The sequence below is a fragment of the Asterias rubens genome, chromosome 12 (genome assembly GCF_902459465.1).
Source record: "Asterias rubens chromosome 12, eAstRub1.3, whole genome shotgun sequence".
In the NCBI taxonomy this organism is placed as follows: domain Eukaryota; kingdom Metazoa; phylum Echinodermata; class Asteroidea; order Forcipulatida; family Asteriidae; genus Asterias; species Asterias rubens.
The window spans coordinates 13,653,517-13,670,829 of NC_047073.1; the positions used below are offsets into that span (position 1 = coordinate 13,653,517).

The 17,313-nt window shown below is 38.6% G+C and overlaps 1 protein-coding gene across 2 annotated transcripts in view; it reads left to right on the forward strand.

Moving 5' to 3' along the window:
* The first annotated feature begins 3,230 nt into the window (after window positions 1-3,230).
* The window catches only part of LOC117297859 (receptor-type tyrosine-protein phosphatase T-like), a 51,659-nt gene continuing 37,576 nt past the window's right edge, over window positions 3,231-17,313 (forward strand). Inside the window, exons 1-13 of one of the 2 annotated variants that reach the window (XM_033781023.1) lie at window positions 3,231-3,458; window positions 6,445-6,561; window positions 7,760-7,846; window positions 8,717-8,977; window positions 10,435-10,545; window positions 11,324-11,410; window positions 12,033-12,269; window positions 12,478-12,798; window positions 12,913-13,176; window positions 13,855-13,986; window positions 14,548-14,703; window positions 16,417-16,524; window positions 17,085-17,126. In XM_033781023.1, coding sequence (XP_033636914.1) covers window positions 3,389-3,458; window positions 6,445-6,561; window positions 7,760-7,846; window positions 8,717-8,977; window positions 10,435-10,545; window positions 11,324-11,410; window positions 12,033-12,269; window positions 12,478-12,798; window positions 12,913-13,176; window positions 13,855-13,986; window positions 14,548-14,703; window positions 16,417-16,524; window positions 17,085-17,126 — 1,993 coding nt within the window. In that variant the 5' untranslated portion in view covers window positions 3,231-3,388. The remainder of the gene's footprint in view (window positions 3,459-6,444; window positions 6,562-7,759; window positions 7,847-8,716; window positions 8,978-10,434; window positions 10,546-11,323; window positions 11,411-12,032; window positions 12,270-12,477; window positions 12,799-12,912; window positions 13,177-13,854; window positions 13,987-14,547; window positions 14,704-16,416; window positions 16,525-17,084; window positions 17,127-17,313) is intronic. The other variant, XM_033781024.1, reaches the window with a different exon arrangement.

Consider the following 17,313-nt stretch of genomic DNA (forward strand, 5'->3'; position numbering starts at 1 on the left):
GTGTCCTCCACGCAATATTGTCGGCTCCGGACACTTTTGCACATGCAATCGTGTCCGGGGCTATGCAAAAACCGTCCTGTGCGTAATTGTATGTGCGCGCGTAAGCGAGCGTACGCATACACTGAACCTACGTATGTATACCATAGATTTAGTTATTATCATTCTATATCTATGATGTTTACGCGTATACGCAGCATGAATATTCACGTATTTTATGATTACAGCGAATACGAACATTTCCCATGTCATTCATGACATGCACTTAGCTTGTAAAAAATAAAATGGCGAACGTGTTCCGTCGGTCAGGGGCGTTAATTTACTGCTAGGACGGTTTTGCACGGGGGCGGACACAACTGCATATGCAAATGTGTCCGGGCGGACACAAATGCATTGTGCAGCAGCGTCCGGGCGGACACGATTGCATATGCAAAACCGTCCGGCGAACATTGTTGCATATGCAATAATGTCCTCCGGATAGTATTGCATAGAGGATATAATTGCATGCGACACCGGCGCCTTTGAATGGTTTACAGGAAACTGCGTCTTACAAAATGTTATACTTTTATATGCAAGTTTCGCAATATTTGAAGGCCATAAGTTGCAGTTTTCAATACTGTTGACGCTGTAAAGGCAGTGGACACTATTGGTAATTGTCAAAGACTAGCCTTCACAGTTGGTGTATCTCAACATATCCATAAATATACAGACCTGTGAAAATTTGAGCTCGGTCATCGAACTTGCGAGATAATAATGAAAGAAAAAACACCCTTGTCACACGAAGTTGTATGCTTTTATATGGTTGATTTCGAGACCTCAAGTTCTAAACCTGAGGTCTCGAAATCAAATTCTTGGAAAATTACTTCTTTCTCGAAAACTATGGCACTTCTGAGGGAGCCGTTTCTCACAATGTTTTATACCATCAACCTCTTCCCATTACTCGTCACCAAGAAAGGTTTTATGCTAATAAATATTTTGAGTAATTACAAATAGTGGTCCACTGCCTTTAAAACCATGGAGCGAAATCAGATTGTGAATTACGTCATCTGAACACATTCTTGTGCCACCTTCTCAATTCCATTCTATAACTTCATTGTATTTTAATCCGATTAGCATAAGGGGATCTCCCTTTTTGGCCACCGACTTTGGACAATACAGCCGATTTCTTTTGACCGGTTTTGTGGACGAAGAAATAGCCAACGTATCAAGGACGGGAGACGTTGTTCTATACTAATACGTTCTTTGGCTCAATGCTGCAGGCCTGGTCGTGGTTTTTCCCTCTAGTTTCTGATTTCTTTCCCATTGTTGTTGTTTTTAAATGGTGTTATTTATTTAGCATTCACTGAATATGTACATGTATTGTTATGTTTACAATTGCCTCTGATGCGCCTTGAACATTCCTTTTATATTGTTCTGGCGCATTACAAACACCTATTATTATTATAAATGTTTATACAAGACATTCGTTCACGATAGCTTACATAAACTGTTTTCTATCGTGTGTATATCTTTTGTACATTCCAGCGCCTTTCTGGAAGGCAAGATACACTGGTTATATGGACAGAGTTTCACCGATTTGTGTCATGATTTCCATCCATAAATTCAAGACTTACAAAAAAGAAACAACAGTTGAACAAGTTTGGAGATGTGCCCCTTTTACTTCCCACCTAAAGTTGCTAAACAAATTTGGACAATGCAATCTTTATAAAATCTAAGATTTTGTTGTGTTCTTCCATTGGGCTTTGTACATGTATACAAGTCGTGCTGCCTCCATTTTGGTCATGTTCCTCGCATCGAATGATAGGAATTATTGTTAATCATTTTGCAATTAGGAACCAGACTAGTTTGTTTTTCCAGCCTCGGTTTGGTAACATTTGTATCAACGGAAGAAATTCAAGATGGCTTCACCGTGACTCAGTCTTTGTTTTTTGTTTTTTTGTATGTGGTGTCACACAACATGCTATAATGTATTTGTGTTTGTACAGTATGCGAAGCTCGTTTAAAGACACTGGGCACTATTGGTAATTGTCAAAGACCAGTCTTCTCACTTGATGTATCTCAACATACATAAAAAAACAAACCTGTGAAATTTTGAGCTCAATCGGTCATCAAAGTTGCGAGATACATGAAAGAAAAAACACCCTTGTCAAGCGAAATTGTGTGATTTTAGATTTAGTTTATTTCGAGACCTCAAAATTCTAAATCTGAGGTCTCAAAATCAAATTCGTGGAAAATTATTTCTTTCTCAAAAAACTATGTCACCTCATAGGGAGCCGTTTATCACAATGTTTATACTATCAACATCTCCCCTTTACTCATTACCAAATAAGGTTTCATGCTAATAATTATTTTGATTAATTACCAATAGTGTCCACTGCCTTTAAAAACACATTTGCATTGTTTTATCTATTCGTTGGGCAAACTTCTATCCTACTAAAGTCGCTGCAAGAAAGAATGCGGTTTCACAGTAGAAAACAACTTGATAAGGACATGAACATTGCAGACAGAGAAAATTTAAACTTCCACAATCTATTTGTAAACAATTATTATCACACACAAGTTTTAAAAGGGTCCCAGATTAACATTTTGATCTTGAAAGACTGAAATAAGCAATTTGATCTTTAAAGACACATTCGGTAATTGTCATCCAGTCTTCTCACTTGGTGTATCTCAACATAAAAAGATATGCACAAAATAACAAACCTGTGAAAATTTGAACTCAATTGGTTGTCGGAGATGCGAGATAACAATGAAAGAATTCTCGCAATGATTGGAGACTTCAAAATCAAGTTCTGGGGTCTCGAAATCGAATTCAAATATTTTAGTGAGAAATAACTTCTTTCTCGGAAACGACGTTACTTCAGATGGAGGCGTTTCTCACAATGTTTGATAGTATCAACATCTCTCCATATTGATCGCTAACAAGTAAGTTTTTATGCTAAATTGTTAGAAGCAATTAACAATAGTATCCAGTGCCTTTAAGTGTTTGTCATGAAGCCGAACAAAAAGAAACGCCACATCGTGATAATCATAAATGTTCTCAAGGCCTGAACAATGCTTATACCTGTTGCCTACTGAAGAGGTAGACCTACCAGGAAGTTCCTATTGTACTATGATGGGTGCCACAGTACATGTACATGTAAACAGTGCGTTGAGGTTCCGGACACTGATAAAAACATGTAAGCCCTACACACAAGGAGCTACGGTGTTCATTCTACTTTGATGATTTCACCTTCACATACAGTCGACTCGCTGTAGGCCCAGCAGTCCGCGCTTTTAACACGATGCGGTGAAGAAACACTTACAGCAAACTTGTCTTCTTATAATACTGGCGTCCAGGCTGCTCCGAGTGGATTTATTATTTCAATGATGACAAGAACACTATAACGTCATGATGTCGTCATTATTCTACAGTCTTGAGTTGTCAGTAATTACTTGTGTTTGTTTGTATCTACACACCGGTGAGTAGACAATGTGCAGATCTGTTTGGACAAGCGAAGACGAAATAGGCCTACATTTATAGTGGAATTTATTTTTCATTTTACATTTTCCGTTGCAAAGACCAGTCTTCTCACTAGGTCTGTCTTAAAATAATGTGCAAAAAATAACAAACTTGTCGAAAATTGAACTCAATTGGTTGTCGAAGTTGTGAGATATAGATATAGTGGAAGAAAATCCAATTGCCGCTCAAGTTTTGTGCATTTGGATGCTTAAATTTCGAGATCTCGGCTGAGGTCTCGAAGTCAATTTAAATTTATTTCTTTCTCCAAAACGACGTTACTACAGAGATGGAGCCGTTTCTCACAATGTTTTATAATACGAATAGCTCAAAATTTCTCGTTACCAAGTAAGAAGTTTGTATGCTAACAATTATTTTGAGTAATTACCAATAGTGTTCACAGTGCCTTCAAGTCCCTAATAGACCACATTTCTTCAAACGACAGTGAAGAACTTGAAACCTTGTCTTCTTGTGTCACTTGCCTCCATAGAGGTGTAATAAAATGAAAGTGTATAACAATAATGTATAAAACCAACCAGTTGATGAACACAGCAGCGAATCATGAATGTTTCAATGAGTTAGGCATAAAATGGTGATATAATTTATGACGAGTGCATCTTAAAGCCATCTTTCGGAACAGAACAAAAAATAAAAGTTCACAGATTTACAAATAACTTACATGGTTTACAGAAGGTTATGGTAAAAGACTTCTCTTTAAATATTATTCCATGAAATGCTTTACTTTTTGAAAAAACATTAAAACAATTATCAATTCTCGATATCGAGAATTATGGATTTATTTAAACAATGTCATGACACGGCGAAACGTGCGAAAGCAAGGGTGGGTTTTCCCGTTAATTTCTTCCGACTCCGATAACCGATCGAGCCTAAAATTTCACAGGTTTGTTATTTCATATTTTATAAGTTGTGATACACGAAGAGTGGGCCTTTGGACAATACTGTTTACCGAAAGTGTCCAATGGCTTAAAAAACGACCGGGTCAGAATAGAACCAGATTCAGAGTCCCGTTGAGCCCTGACCTTTTCCGGGTCAAGTTGACCCGGAAACTGACTTTAAAAAAAAGAAGACTTTTCCTAAGATTCTATGTCAGTTTGAACCATTTCTTTGTAATTTTTAGCCAGTTTCCTAGTCAACGACCCGGAAATCAACGGGACTTCGAGTCATATTTGACCCGGAATTTTTTACAGTGCAAAATCTTCTATATCACAACCTTCTTTTGCATAAATAAATATCTTCTTCATCACGAAGTCGAAATCGCAGCGCACCTGGGGTGACCGAATATTTTCCGTTGCAGCACCGCATCTCTAAACCCCTTCACATTAAAACCTCCAAAACTATTCACCCATTCAACAACTTGACTTGTGTGCGTTTCTGTATTTTTAGTAGTAGTCTGTTTTTCTAAATTTCAACATTGCTACCTCCGAGTGTTTTAAAAATGGCAATGTCATGTTATTCAGTTCTTTCTTGGGAAGGCTGCGATGTGTTTTGTTGTTGTTGCAATAAACCAATTTTTATAAAACACAGGTACAATGCACACCTTGTAATGTCAAAAGCGTTGTGTTTACAATTGTGTGTACGTTTGCCTGGTATCCTGCACATTTTTGAGTTTTGACCTGGGTTTATGATGGAGTCTTTAAGCCCATTCACAGTCAAAGTTTGTTTATCATTTTCTCCGGGCGGGACGCAGAGTTGCGTGCCCCAGAGTTGCCTGCTGTGTGGCAACGCCGTAAGAGATAATAATAAAACATAAATCCCCAAAATAATAACACAAAATAAGACAATTATTAATATAATAATAATAATTTTTTATTATATTATAAATAATCTAAAAGACACTGGACGCTAAAGGTAAGTGTGAAGAACAGTCTTCTCACTTGGTGTATCTCATCATTTGCATAAAATAACAAACATGTTGAAATTTGAGCCCAATTGGTCGTGGAGGTTGCGAGATAATAATGAAAGAAAAAAAACCTTGTCGCACCATGGTCACACGAAGTTGTGTGCTTTCAGATGCTTGATTTCGAGAACTCAAAATCTAATTCCGATGTCTCCAAATCAAATTCGTGAAAAATCAATTCTTTCTCAAAAACTACTTTACTCCAGAGGGAGCCGTTTGTCACAATGTTTTATACTATCAACAGCTCCCCATTAATCGTTTACCAAGTAAGGTTTTATGCTAAAAAATTATTTTGAGTAATTACCAATAGTGTCCACTGCCTTTAAAGGGAAGGTAAACCTTTGGTAGTTGTCAAAAACCAGTCTTTTCACTTAGTGTATCCCAACATAACCATAAAATAACAAGCTTGCTGTGAAATTTGAGCTCAATAGGTTGTCGAAGTTGCGAGATAATAATGAAAGAAAAAACACCTTTGTCACACGAAGTTGTGTGCTTGATTTCGAGATGCTTGATTTCGAGACCTCAAAATCTAATTTAGTGAGAAATTACCTCTTCCTCAAAAACTACGTTACTTCAGAGGGCGCCGTTTCTCACAATGTGTTATACCATCAACAGTCTCGTTGCCAAGTCGGTTTTTAAGTTAACATTTGTTTCGAGTAATTACCAAACGTGTACCTCCCTTTAAATATGCTATGTCAGCTTTTTGGCCCCAAACATTAAACAAAAAAAATTGTTTTGAGTGAATGTATTTCAAAGAGTATCACCCGCTCTAAACGAAAACAAAAGTTTAACTTTTACTTTCAATGGTCAGGAACCATGACAAAAATTACAAAAAACTAATTTTGAGCACTTTATTTCACTGCTACTAATAATTGGCGGACTTTTTCGAGCAATGGCTCAGATGAAAGCTTGTAACTTTCTCGACCCCATCAAAATACCTATTGAATTTTAAATCAAAAAATTTGGGTCAAATCAGCCAAAAATCTGACATGCATCTTTGAACAAAAGATTTACAATTGACTGTCACCAGGTGTTGCTGTGGAACTGGACGGCAGTCTTACCAGCCAAAGCACTACATATAATAATCTAAGGATCTATATGCCTGATAAAGCTGTAGATGGGGATCGTGACACAACAGCCATCTCAGGTAAGTTTGTTCAATAATATTCTAATTATGTTTGGATATTGAGCAAGGATATTGCACGAACTAGAAAAGTCGGAAGAAATTAATCAAAATTGTTAAGCATAGACAAGTGAACATTTCTTTAACTTGAATGTGGTGGTCACTTTAGCTTCTAGTGGGAACAATATTACCAAAAGTGCGTTTGTGCGTTTTGTGTGTGTGATATTGTATTTGCACACAATTTTATTTCATAGACCTTATCGCAAATACCAATGCGCAAGCGCAGACTGTTGAATGAGGTGCATCGTGGGATATATATGATCAAATTTGGATACCAGCTAGACCACAATGCACCTAATTCCAAGCTTTACGCGCGCGCCCCGGTATTTTTGCGAAAAGGTCTATTGCTGCCCTTCGTGTACACTTACACATTTTACAAACTTTGACAACTATATTCAAATTATGAGTAGTTTACAGTTTATGTAGTATCTTTAGGATATGAAAGTTCACAATGATTTAGGTAGTTACATTATTTTATTATGAAGCTTACACCTTAATGTAGGGTAACATTATTAGGTTAGGGTGAAGCAGAGGCTTTTATGCCTTAACCTATTGACAGACAAACAACATAAAATACTATTACTATACTATACGTGATCATACAGGAATGCCTGATAGTAGGCTGAGGTTGGTTCAGTGGTTTCTTCACTCTGTGTGGACCCCGGTTGAGTTTTCAACCTAAAGACGTGACTAAACTCCCAATTATTCCGTGAGAGTCCTTTTTATTAGTTTTTTTGAGCAGCTGGCATCTCCAACCAGTGCCGTGCAGTAATGCTTATAGACCTTTTATCATTGTGCATCCATCTTGAAAATTTCCCATTGATATCAATGTTACCAATCCGAGGCTGGAAGAACAAAATAGTTCCGGTCGTTCTTATTAATCTTTTGCTAGTTTTTATACGCATTCATTATTGTTATTCGATGGACGAGAATGGGACTGAATACAGGTCTTTAGTCACTACCTGGCTGCGTGGGTTTCCCTCTTCTATATTCGGGGTTTTCCTCAAACGTCTATTATAAAACAGCATGGAACTTCTTTACAAAAGTTTTTGTGATTTTTTCCTTGGATTTGACAGACTATAATAATATTCAGAAACACACCATTCAAACAAAAAAAGTCAATTAAAAGATTGACCATTAACTAAGCCGTACTCTCTTTCAGCACACACAGCCAACCCTTGGTGGAAAGTGGATCTTGGAGATACCTACTGCCTCAAGTCGGTGACTCTGACAAACAGAGTTGAGTTTGGTGAGTGGTCTCCGACTCCACGCTTACACGAGCGCCCTCACACGTTGGGTCACTTTGGTCCAGTTTATTGGCGATACAACAAATTTCCTCTATCGTAGAGAATAGTTTATTGTGTTTAAATGGAAGGTACACGTTTGGTTATTACTCAAAACAAATATCAACTTAAAAACTGACTTGGTAACGAATAATGGAGAACCGTTGATTATATAAAACTTTATGGGAACGACTCCCTCTGAAGCAACGTAGTTTTTGGGAAAGAGGTAATTTCTTACTAAAATATTAAAAGATTTCTAGCTAGAAGTATTTTATTCCAATCTATAAAGGCACATAAATTCGTTCAACAAGGCTGTTTTTTCTTTCATCAGTTCTCGCAACTTCGATGTGCAATTGAGCCAAAATTTTCACATGTTTGTTGTTTTATTGTTATGATGGAATGCACCAAGTGAGAACACTTGTCTTTGGCAATTACCGAAACATGTACATACCAAACAATCATGTACGTGTTCCGTCATCCAAGCCAAGGGCGTATAATTTACTGCAAGGACGGTTTTGCACGGGCGGGCGGACACAACTGCTATGTAAAACCGTCCGGCGGACATTATTGCATGCAATTAATGTCCTCCGGATAGGACATAATTACAAGCGACCGTACCGGCCTACTCTGTGGCACCGGTCACGCCGCGGGGATTTACTACCGAATGTTTATTTACATCAGGACCGTGTATGGCCTTTATTTATTATGCGTCTTTGAATTGTAGATTCCAAAAATAATGTGAATGCTGTACTACGAGCGGGTTAATCTGACGTAATGGGGTGCTTTCCTCAGCATAGCATTTTTCCTTGACTTGTTGCTTTTTATTTAAACTGCAGATGGCAGAAATAATTTCAATGCTGTACTACGGGTTGGTTTGAGTTCACAACATCTCCAGAACGCAATGATTGGATCTCCAGTAACATGGGCGCAAGCTGCACAGGCATTGACTTTTGATTTAGCTGTAGACCCGATCGCCATCGCTCGCTACGTGAGTTTTGATATTCCAACCGATGCGGGCGCAACAACAAACTTAGCGCTTGCCGAGGTCAAGGTTGAAGAAATCACTGAAAGTGGAAGTGGAGACATGGTTTTAGGAGGTGAGTTATGTAATGAACTCCTAGAATTATTTAGGTTTCGTCCGGCTGTCGATATCAGACGAAACCGAAATAGTTCTAGGAGTATGCAGTGAGTGAGTATGTAACATTGTGTGAAAAGATTCCGTATGGCGCCACCACTTTTTCACTCGATATGAAATAATATAGTATCTAATTTACCTCAATGTGAATGAGATATCCCTTTTTGTAAAAATGAGTGAAAAAGTGGTGGCGCCATACGGAAAGTTATCCACATTGTGAATGAAAGCCTTCTTGTTTTAATGTTAATCCTCTCCATCATAGATAAATTATAAAGGTTTTTTTTCCCATTGTTTGACAACTTTAATAAAGTAAACAGAACTTGGAAGAAAATGGACTGGGGAGACAACTTTCCTGCCTGCCGCACATTCATGATTCACTGTTTATGCCGTTGTGTGGAAGATTACGTAATTATCGCAACTAAGCGTGTTCAAGATGTGACCACAGGAAACGTCAATTTAAATAATTTTCTAAAAGGTCTCCTTGGTCAGCTTCATCAACACTTACAGATAAGCCTAACTCCCTAACTAAGGTCTAGCTTTATTATGAAATCTTGAAATGCTGCTTATCAAATTACCTGAAACTTAAAGTTAACCTTATAAAATAATAGGGACGGTCTGTAATATGTAAGCACATAATGGCTGCTTACAAGTTTTTATTAAAATAAAATTGGCCCCTGGAGCTGAAATGGGTTACCCCTTCCTCAGTCCTTTATTAAGGTATTAGTTACGATAATGTATTAACCCTCCTCCTTTCTGGGACTATAAAGCATGATAAGGTTGCATGTATGTTGGCAAGTGGTTGCAATAATCCCCAACCTCTTCTCAATCAAAGGCGGAGGAGGGTTACGATTATATGGCAACATTAAGGGTATCATCCACTGGAATGCAGACTTGCTGATCAAACAGAACCTTCCCAGCTTTGTATAAAGCATTTATGCCTAGCTCAAAGGCACACGTGTCTGGACCGGGATTCGAACCCACACTCTGCTGCTGTCAACACCAGATGTAGAGCATGCATTCGATGGTAGAGACATGGGGGTTGACACACATCGACCGTCCGCGAATATAATGAGAAACGCATGTTCTGCTCTACATGGCCATCGCAGATGAAAAAAATCTATGTAGAATAAACAATTGCAGCCTTATTGAAAAGTGAATATTGTTCTACCTACATTTTATTCAAAATTCGAATTGTGTGACCCTACCGCCAACTATTTCTCTCTACACTGACTGCGTGACAAGTTCCATGCTTTTTATTAACCAAGGCAATACTTCCCCAATTGCTTTGCTGCCCTGAAACATGAAGAACTTTCCCCCGTATTCTCGATTGGACGAAATGACATTGAATCACTATTCATTCCTGATGTTTTATTATGATAAGTGCACTTCTTTTTGCCATTTCTTTTGCTTTTGATGTAGCTCTTTCTTTGTCCGGTAATCCGAGTCGTCAAAGTTCAACTCAAAATTTAGTTCATTCTGCATCGAAAGCTCTAGATGGAGATTGGTCAGGTTCGACCTTCACCCTCACAGGTACACGGCATTTCCTAATCTTTTATGTCTTTATGCACAGTTAAAGCTCTTAAGTCTTAGATCAGGTTGTTGGAACATTAATCGGTCGAACTTAACTGGAGGAATCACGGTTTCACTTTCAGACTGTGATTCTCCGTCAGACCAGTTTGGATCAGAGTAATTCTGACATCCGGGTGAGATACAGAAGAGAAGACTGACTCAAGCACGGATCTATTCTGACCCAGGAAGTTTTGGGGATTTTTTTTTAGTTTGTTAAATAAGTTTTTTTTTAAATCACATTGAGTCTCTAGGTAACAGAAACTAACAATGATGGTAGCATTTGAGACCATCACTTTGTACAGATGGCCCTTCTTAGGCCTACTGTCTTATGATTAATCAAGTTTTGAAATTAAATCTGTGCACAAACACCCACAAGGAAATTACACTTTATTTAGGTATATTTCTTGAATAAAATAACATCAAGGGACGTAAAGTAAATCGATATAAATTTACTGTACAAAATTTCAAGGAAATCCACACAAATTGCAAAACTAATGTCGAAACCAAGTTAATAAGACATTCATCTACCTTCATTTGTGGCAACTTTCTGAAGATTTTCATCCCCCCCTTATTATTAGGGCCCCCTTGTGAACCACCCTTCTTCTTCTTCTCCATCCCTGCCTGAAAAGTTTGGGCACAGCAGGTTTTCAATACCTAATTGCGTATACACATGAACAACTAGTTCTTTCCTGAGAATCTGACATTGATTGTTTAAAACTTTTGATTGTTTTTCTTGTAGTCGGAGAATTGAACCCTTGGTGGAAGGTGGATCTTGTGGCGGAATATTGTCTCGGCAAAATCAGAGTTCGGAACCGAGAAAGCACCGGTAAATTGTATACGACAGTAGGCCTATCTATTAAACTATGTGTTTTCATTTTGTATGTAAAATCATGGTGACTCTAAATATGAGGAAATGAAGTATTTGAGGATTGCAAATTGTATTACACATTTTTTGTATGAAATCTGTGAACTAAGTATTGCTGCTTTATGGGTGCATTCGTTTAGCTTCCCTGGGTCGACCCTGGCGTGTGGCGTTTTTTTTTTCTAGGACGAACGAGGGTAATTATCTGCACACGTTCGTCCTGGAAAAAGAAAACGCCACACACGGGGGTCGACCCGGGGAAGCCAAACGAAGGCACCGTGCCTATGATAACTTTCAGTCCTAATACAGAATCATAAACCAAGTAAAATGGAAGTGCATAGAGCAAGCTAAACATTGACAACTATTTCAGAACTGAGAACTCTACCGAGTTTCGAAGGCTACTCTGCACTAGTAGAGAAGTCTCCCGAATTCCGAAAAACCTTCACCTTTATTTTATATGAGATAAGTTCTCGAAAAAACATAATCTACACAGCAAGAATATTTACAAACGTGTTAACGCAAACTGATTGATACCTCACCAGGTAATGCCTCAAATCCCATATCAATTTTGTTGTTATTATTTTAGCAGAAAGTATTGAGATACGATTAGTGGGAGCTGTTGTGAGGGCTGGTCTGAGTGACGTTGTCATTGATAACCCAGCGTGTGGTAGTCCAGTAACCAGACAACAAGCCTTATCAGATGCCTGGATTGAATTCACGTGTGATCCACCCAGATTCTCGCGGTATGTCAGCGTCGACATTCCCGGTATCGCAATTCTGTCATTGGCTGAGGTACAAGTATTGTACTCCGAAGTATCCACATGTAAGTCAGAACTATTATTTTTACAAGAATATGGTTGAGTTACGTCCAATACACACAGGACCTAAGATACAAGGCGCATTGTTTGTGCAAGACCTTGACCACTTGTTAAAATATTGTCTTATTGGATCATATTCAACAAATTTGAGTTGTACCCTCAAACTAAAAGTGGGAACAATGTTCAATGGATTTTGTTGTGTTGCTTCTACAGGTATGGGAATAGATTTTACACTTGTGACTAACATTCCTCGGATTGGTCAGACTGAAGACAATGAAGCAGCCATTACAGCATACAAAGGATGCAGTGACTTGACGGCTAGTGTTTCATTTGGCAGACAATTGATAACAGGAGGAACTAATACTGGACTTCCTGCAGGATCCAGTGAAGTAGATGATCCTAAACTGGGCCGAGCAGCAAGGTCTCTGACATTACCCCAGGCTGGTGGGATAGACAGGGTGGGTGTCTTCTACTCAGAGGTGTCTAAAAGTGGAAGGAGAACCAGGATACAGACTATACTGTTACCTAAGAATGGTAAGATTATAAGGCCTAAGACATAATAAAATTAAGCTATGAGTGAGAAAAATGTGTTTTTTAACAGTGACCCATTGATGCAACTTTGATGTCGTTTATCTTTTCTGATTTCAGACGGCGATGTCTATATTCTTCCTGAGCAGCGAACACTGACAGTAAATATAGGCGAGTTGGTCACATTAACAATGGTATCATATAACGCACAGACCAATGTAAACGTCAGATGGAAGCATCATGGAGATACAATAGATAGATGGAACAATCAGCTCACTGTGTCTATTCCAAGTGTTGTCCAACCAGATGAAGGGATATATAGCTGCTTCATGGACGGCCAAGAAGACCAACAACGTCACGGCATAATGAGACTCATAGTGCGAGGTTTGTTTGACACCTCAACAATATTATTGCCCCAAATAATAAACTTCCTAATGTAGGATTTAGTGTATTACAATTAGCCACCATCTTTGATAACAAACGATGAATCTTGTAGGCGTTGCTCATGACTCACAGCCAATAGTAATCTTCACGCATTTCATTGTTTGGCATCCACAATGGCCGTCAATGCAAGGTGTTTCTACATATCAATCAAATATTTAATTGTAGATACCCTCATCAATATAATAATACTAGGCTCTTACGTAACTGGGTATTTTGTCCTGCAAGGTATGTGGAGCAATGTTTTGAAGTATGACACCTATTCCTTAAAAGCACGATGTAATGCTTTACTAGATGCTGTGGCACAATATGCTGCCAATCAAACCAGGAACACCGGGGCTTCTCTTTTCAATAAGTGCACTGGGTTTTTTTACGTGTCTACACAACACACAGGGCCAAGGGTTTTATGTCCCATCCGAGACCAAGCATCATGGTTAAGTGTCTTGCTTAAGGACACAAGTCTCACACGACTGGGGGATTCGAACCCACACTGCGAATCAGAAACATTTCCACAACACTTCCACAATATATAGCAATTTATGTGTACAAATTATTTAAAAACAAAAGCATTAACTGTTTTTATTCGCGTTGTTTCTGTGTTGTTCTTAACATTTATTCCAGCTTGCCCGTCGGTGATGTGGGGTCCGATGTGCTTGAGTGCATGTCATCAATGCTACAATGGAGGTATATGTGATGATCGGACAGGAACCTGTATCTGTGCTCCGGGTTTCAGTGGAAATAACTGTGAAAAAGGTACGAAATTACAAATAATGCATAAAAAAAAAATTATACAAAATTATAGCTTCAGTTTCCAGTTTTCAAGTTTTTTTGACAGAAAAGGTACTTCAAGAAGTTGTTCTGGAAATTTGAGAAGTTGTTACATCAAGTTGTTGTTTTTATTGCTGTGGTAACTTGATTGTCAAACACAAGAAACATTTACGTGATCATGTTTTACTGATGCCTAATTTAATTACGAACTCGCTCTGCGGCATTGAAGATTATAACCAAATAATCAAAAGAAGTAGTCCTGGCAAATGTCCTGCCTTCCGGCCCAGGAAGTAGTTTAGTAAGCAGGACAGTTCTTTTCAGAACTTACGAATCTCAAAATTTCCCCAAAATAAACTCTGCAGCAGTTGAGAGGTCTCCCAAATTCTGAAAAATATACTCCACTGTAGTAGAATATATAGCAAGACAAGTTCTCAAAAGAATAGAAACTACCTAGCAAGTAGATACACACATGGTGTTACCGCAAACCAAATATATATTGATACCTCACCATGCAATGCCTCAAATCCTACATGATCTTCATTTCAGTTCATGGTCGTCATGTGTTTGGTAAAGACGCTCAATACGGCTGTTCTGATAGTCATGATCCACACCACAACGCCTGCCAGGGTCATTTATTCTGTCTTCTTGATCCTTATGGATGCTCGTGTGCTGCCGGCTACATGGGACTGGACTGTATGCAAGGTAAGACGTAGTCTTGATTCCAAGACATTCGCACCGATGATAATATCACTGGCTTCATATTGCGCTCAAATCTGTCACTCAGTGTCATTCATGGCACTCCAACATGGTCACCCTGGTCATTGGGCCGTTTATGTCGTTCCTTAAACCATATCAGCTCCCTGTGAAGTATACAGCCTGTGCTCCCCCCAAAAATAGATATAAAGCGCACCAAGCTAACTCGATCACAAGAACCAACTCTGCCCGCAGTTACCAATATACACCCTGTGTGAATAGAATAAATTATAGTTAAAGAAACATGTTGCCTTGGATCGGACGAGTTGGTCTATAAAAAGCGTTTGAAACCGTTTGTTATGAAATGCATTTGGTTAGAAAGATGTTTTAAAAGTAGAATATAATGATCCACACAAGTATCACTCAAAATTGCACGGTTTTCCTTTCACGGTCGGCCAATTATGGGAGTCAAAAATTTGACTCCCATAAATGGCCGATTGTGTTAGTTGACGAGGTAAAAAGAAAACCACGCAATTTCGAGGCATATTTGTGTAGATCATTGTATTCTACTTTTACAACATCTTTCTACCCATATGCATTTTTATAACAAACGGTTACAGAACACTTTTCAAAGACCAACTCGACCGATCCAAGGCAACGTGTTCCTTTAAAGTCTTTCCCAAGGACACAAGTGTCGTGACCGGGATTCAAACCCACCACCCTGATGACTCAGCCACCAGAACTTGAGTCCGATGCACAAAACCACTCTGCCATTGCATAAAGCAGAACAAAATGATAACTCAGAACCCCCAGAAATATTCTTTCTGATTCTAGAGTATTTAGGAAGATACCCATCTCAACAGATCAATTCATGTTTCTTCATTATTAAAGACACTGGACACTATTGGTAATTGTCAAAGACCTGGGGTGCGTTCCACTCGCGCAAACGTTGCGAACAGTTGCGCACGTTCGCCAACAATTTCAAGTGGAACGAGTTGTTCGCTGCCACCGTTGGCGAACGTTGGCAACTTTAGGCGAACATACTTCGGAGGTGTTGGCGAGTGGTTTTTAAAATGGCGGACAAACATACGGTATTATTTCTTTGTCACAAACATAATTACATTGTATTTTCGGTGGATGATAATGCAGATTTGGAATAACAAAGTTAATTAGTTGATGTAATGATGTCAAAAAGAGGACTATTGCAGCAAAAACGAAGTTAAAAAAAAACCTACGTATGATGCACGCCATCTTCATTTCAGGGCGCCGCCATGTTGACATCGCGTATACGCACCAATCGTTCAAACGATAAAAAAACGTTTGCGCGAACAGTTGCGAGTCGTTTGCGCGAGTGGCACGCACCCCAGTCTTCTCACTTGGTGTATCTCAACATATGCATAACACAACAAACCTGTGAAAATTTGAGCTCAATTGGCCATCGAAGTTGCGAGATAACTATGAAAGAAAAAACACCCTTGTCACATGAAGTTGTGTGCTTTCAGATGCTTGATTTCGAGATCTCCATCTAATTTTGAGGTCTCGAAAATCAAATTCGTTTGAAAATTACTTCTTTCTCAAAAACTACGTCACTTCAGAGGGAGTCATTTCTCAATGTTTTATACTTATCAACCTCGCCCCATTCCTCGTTACCAAGTAAGGTTTTATGCTAATAATTATTTGAGTAATTACCAATAGTGTCCACTGCCTTTAACTTCCTACCAGAATGCCTAGATGGGAAGTACGGTGCAGACTGTAAGCAAACATGCCATTGTCAAGACCAAGGGGCGTGTCTGAAGGATACAGGAGAATGCAACAATGGAGGAGGTGGTGGTAAGTAACAGAAACTATAACTAGTAAAGTTGAGAGTAAAGTTAAACAGGAACACTCCTAAGTGATGTTTAAAGCTTAAAGCCATTGGACCCTTTCGGTAAACAGTGTTGTCCAAGGCCCACACTTTGTGTACCACAACTTCTATATCAAATAACAAGCCTGTGAAAATTTTGGCTCAATCGGTCATCGGAGTCGGGAGAAAACAACGGAAAAACCCACCCTTGTTTCCGCGCGTTTCGCCGTGTCATGACATGTGTTTAAAATAAATCCGTAATTCTCGTTAACGAGAATTTATATTGTTTTACTGTTTTCTCAAAAAGTTAAGCATTTCATGGAATAATATTTCAAGAGAAGTCTTTCACCATTGCCTTCTGTAAACCCTGTAAGTTATTTGTAAATCGGTGAACTTTAATTTTTTTTTCTGAACCGAAAGGGTCCAATGGCTTTAAGTAGCTTAAAAGAAACTATAAGTAGTAAAAAAAAGGAATGAAATATCAAATAAAATGTTACAATTATCTTGACCTCTACCCACGTCACTATTGTTTTCTGCTCTTTTACAGGGTGTGCCGCCAAATATTTTGGGAGCAACTGCCAATGTTCAAGTAAGATTGTCATTTCTGGTCATCTTTATCTGTGCATTATCACTGTCTGTGCATTAACAACAAAAATACAAACATAGAATTGCTATGAGCTGTGAAGACAGTAATTATTGTTGAGTAACTTTCGAGGGATACTTTTATGTGCCTCAGCAAAAGTCTTTGAATAAACCCTACTTTCAGAGTAAAGTAA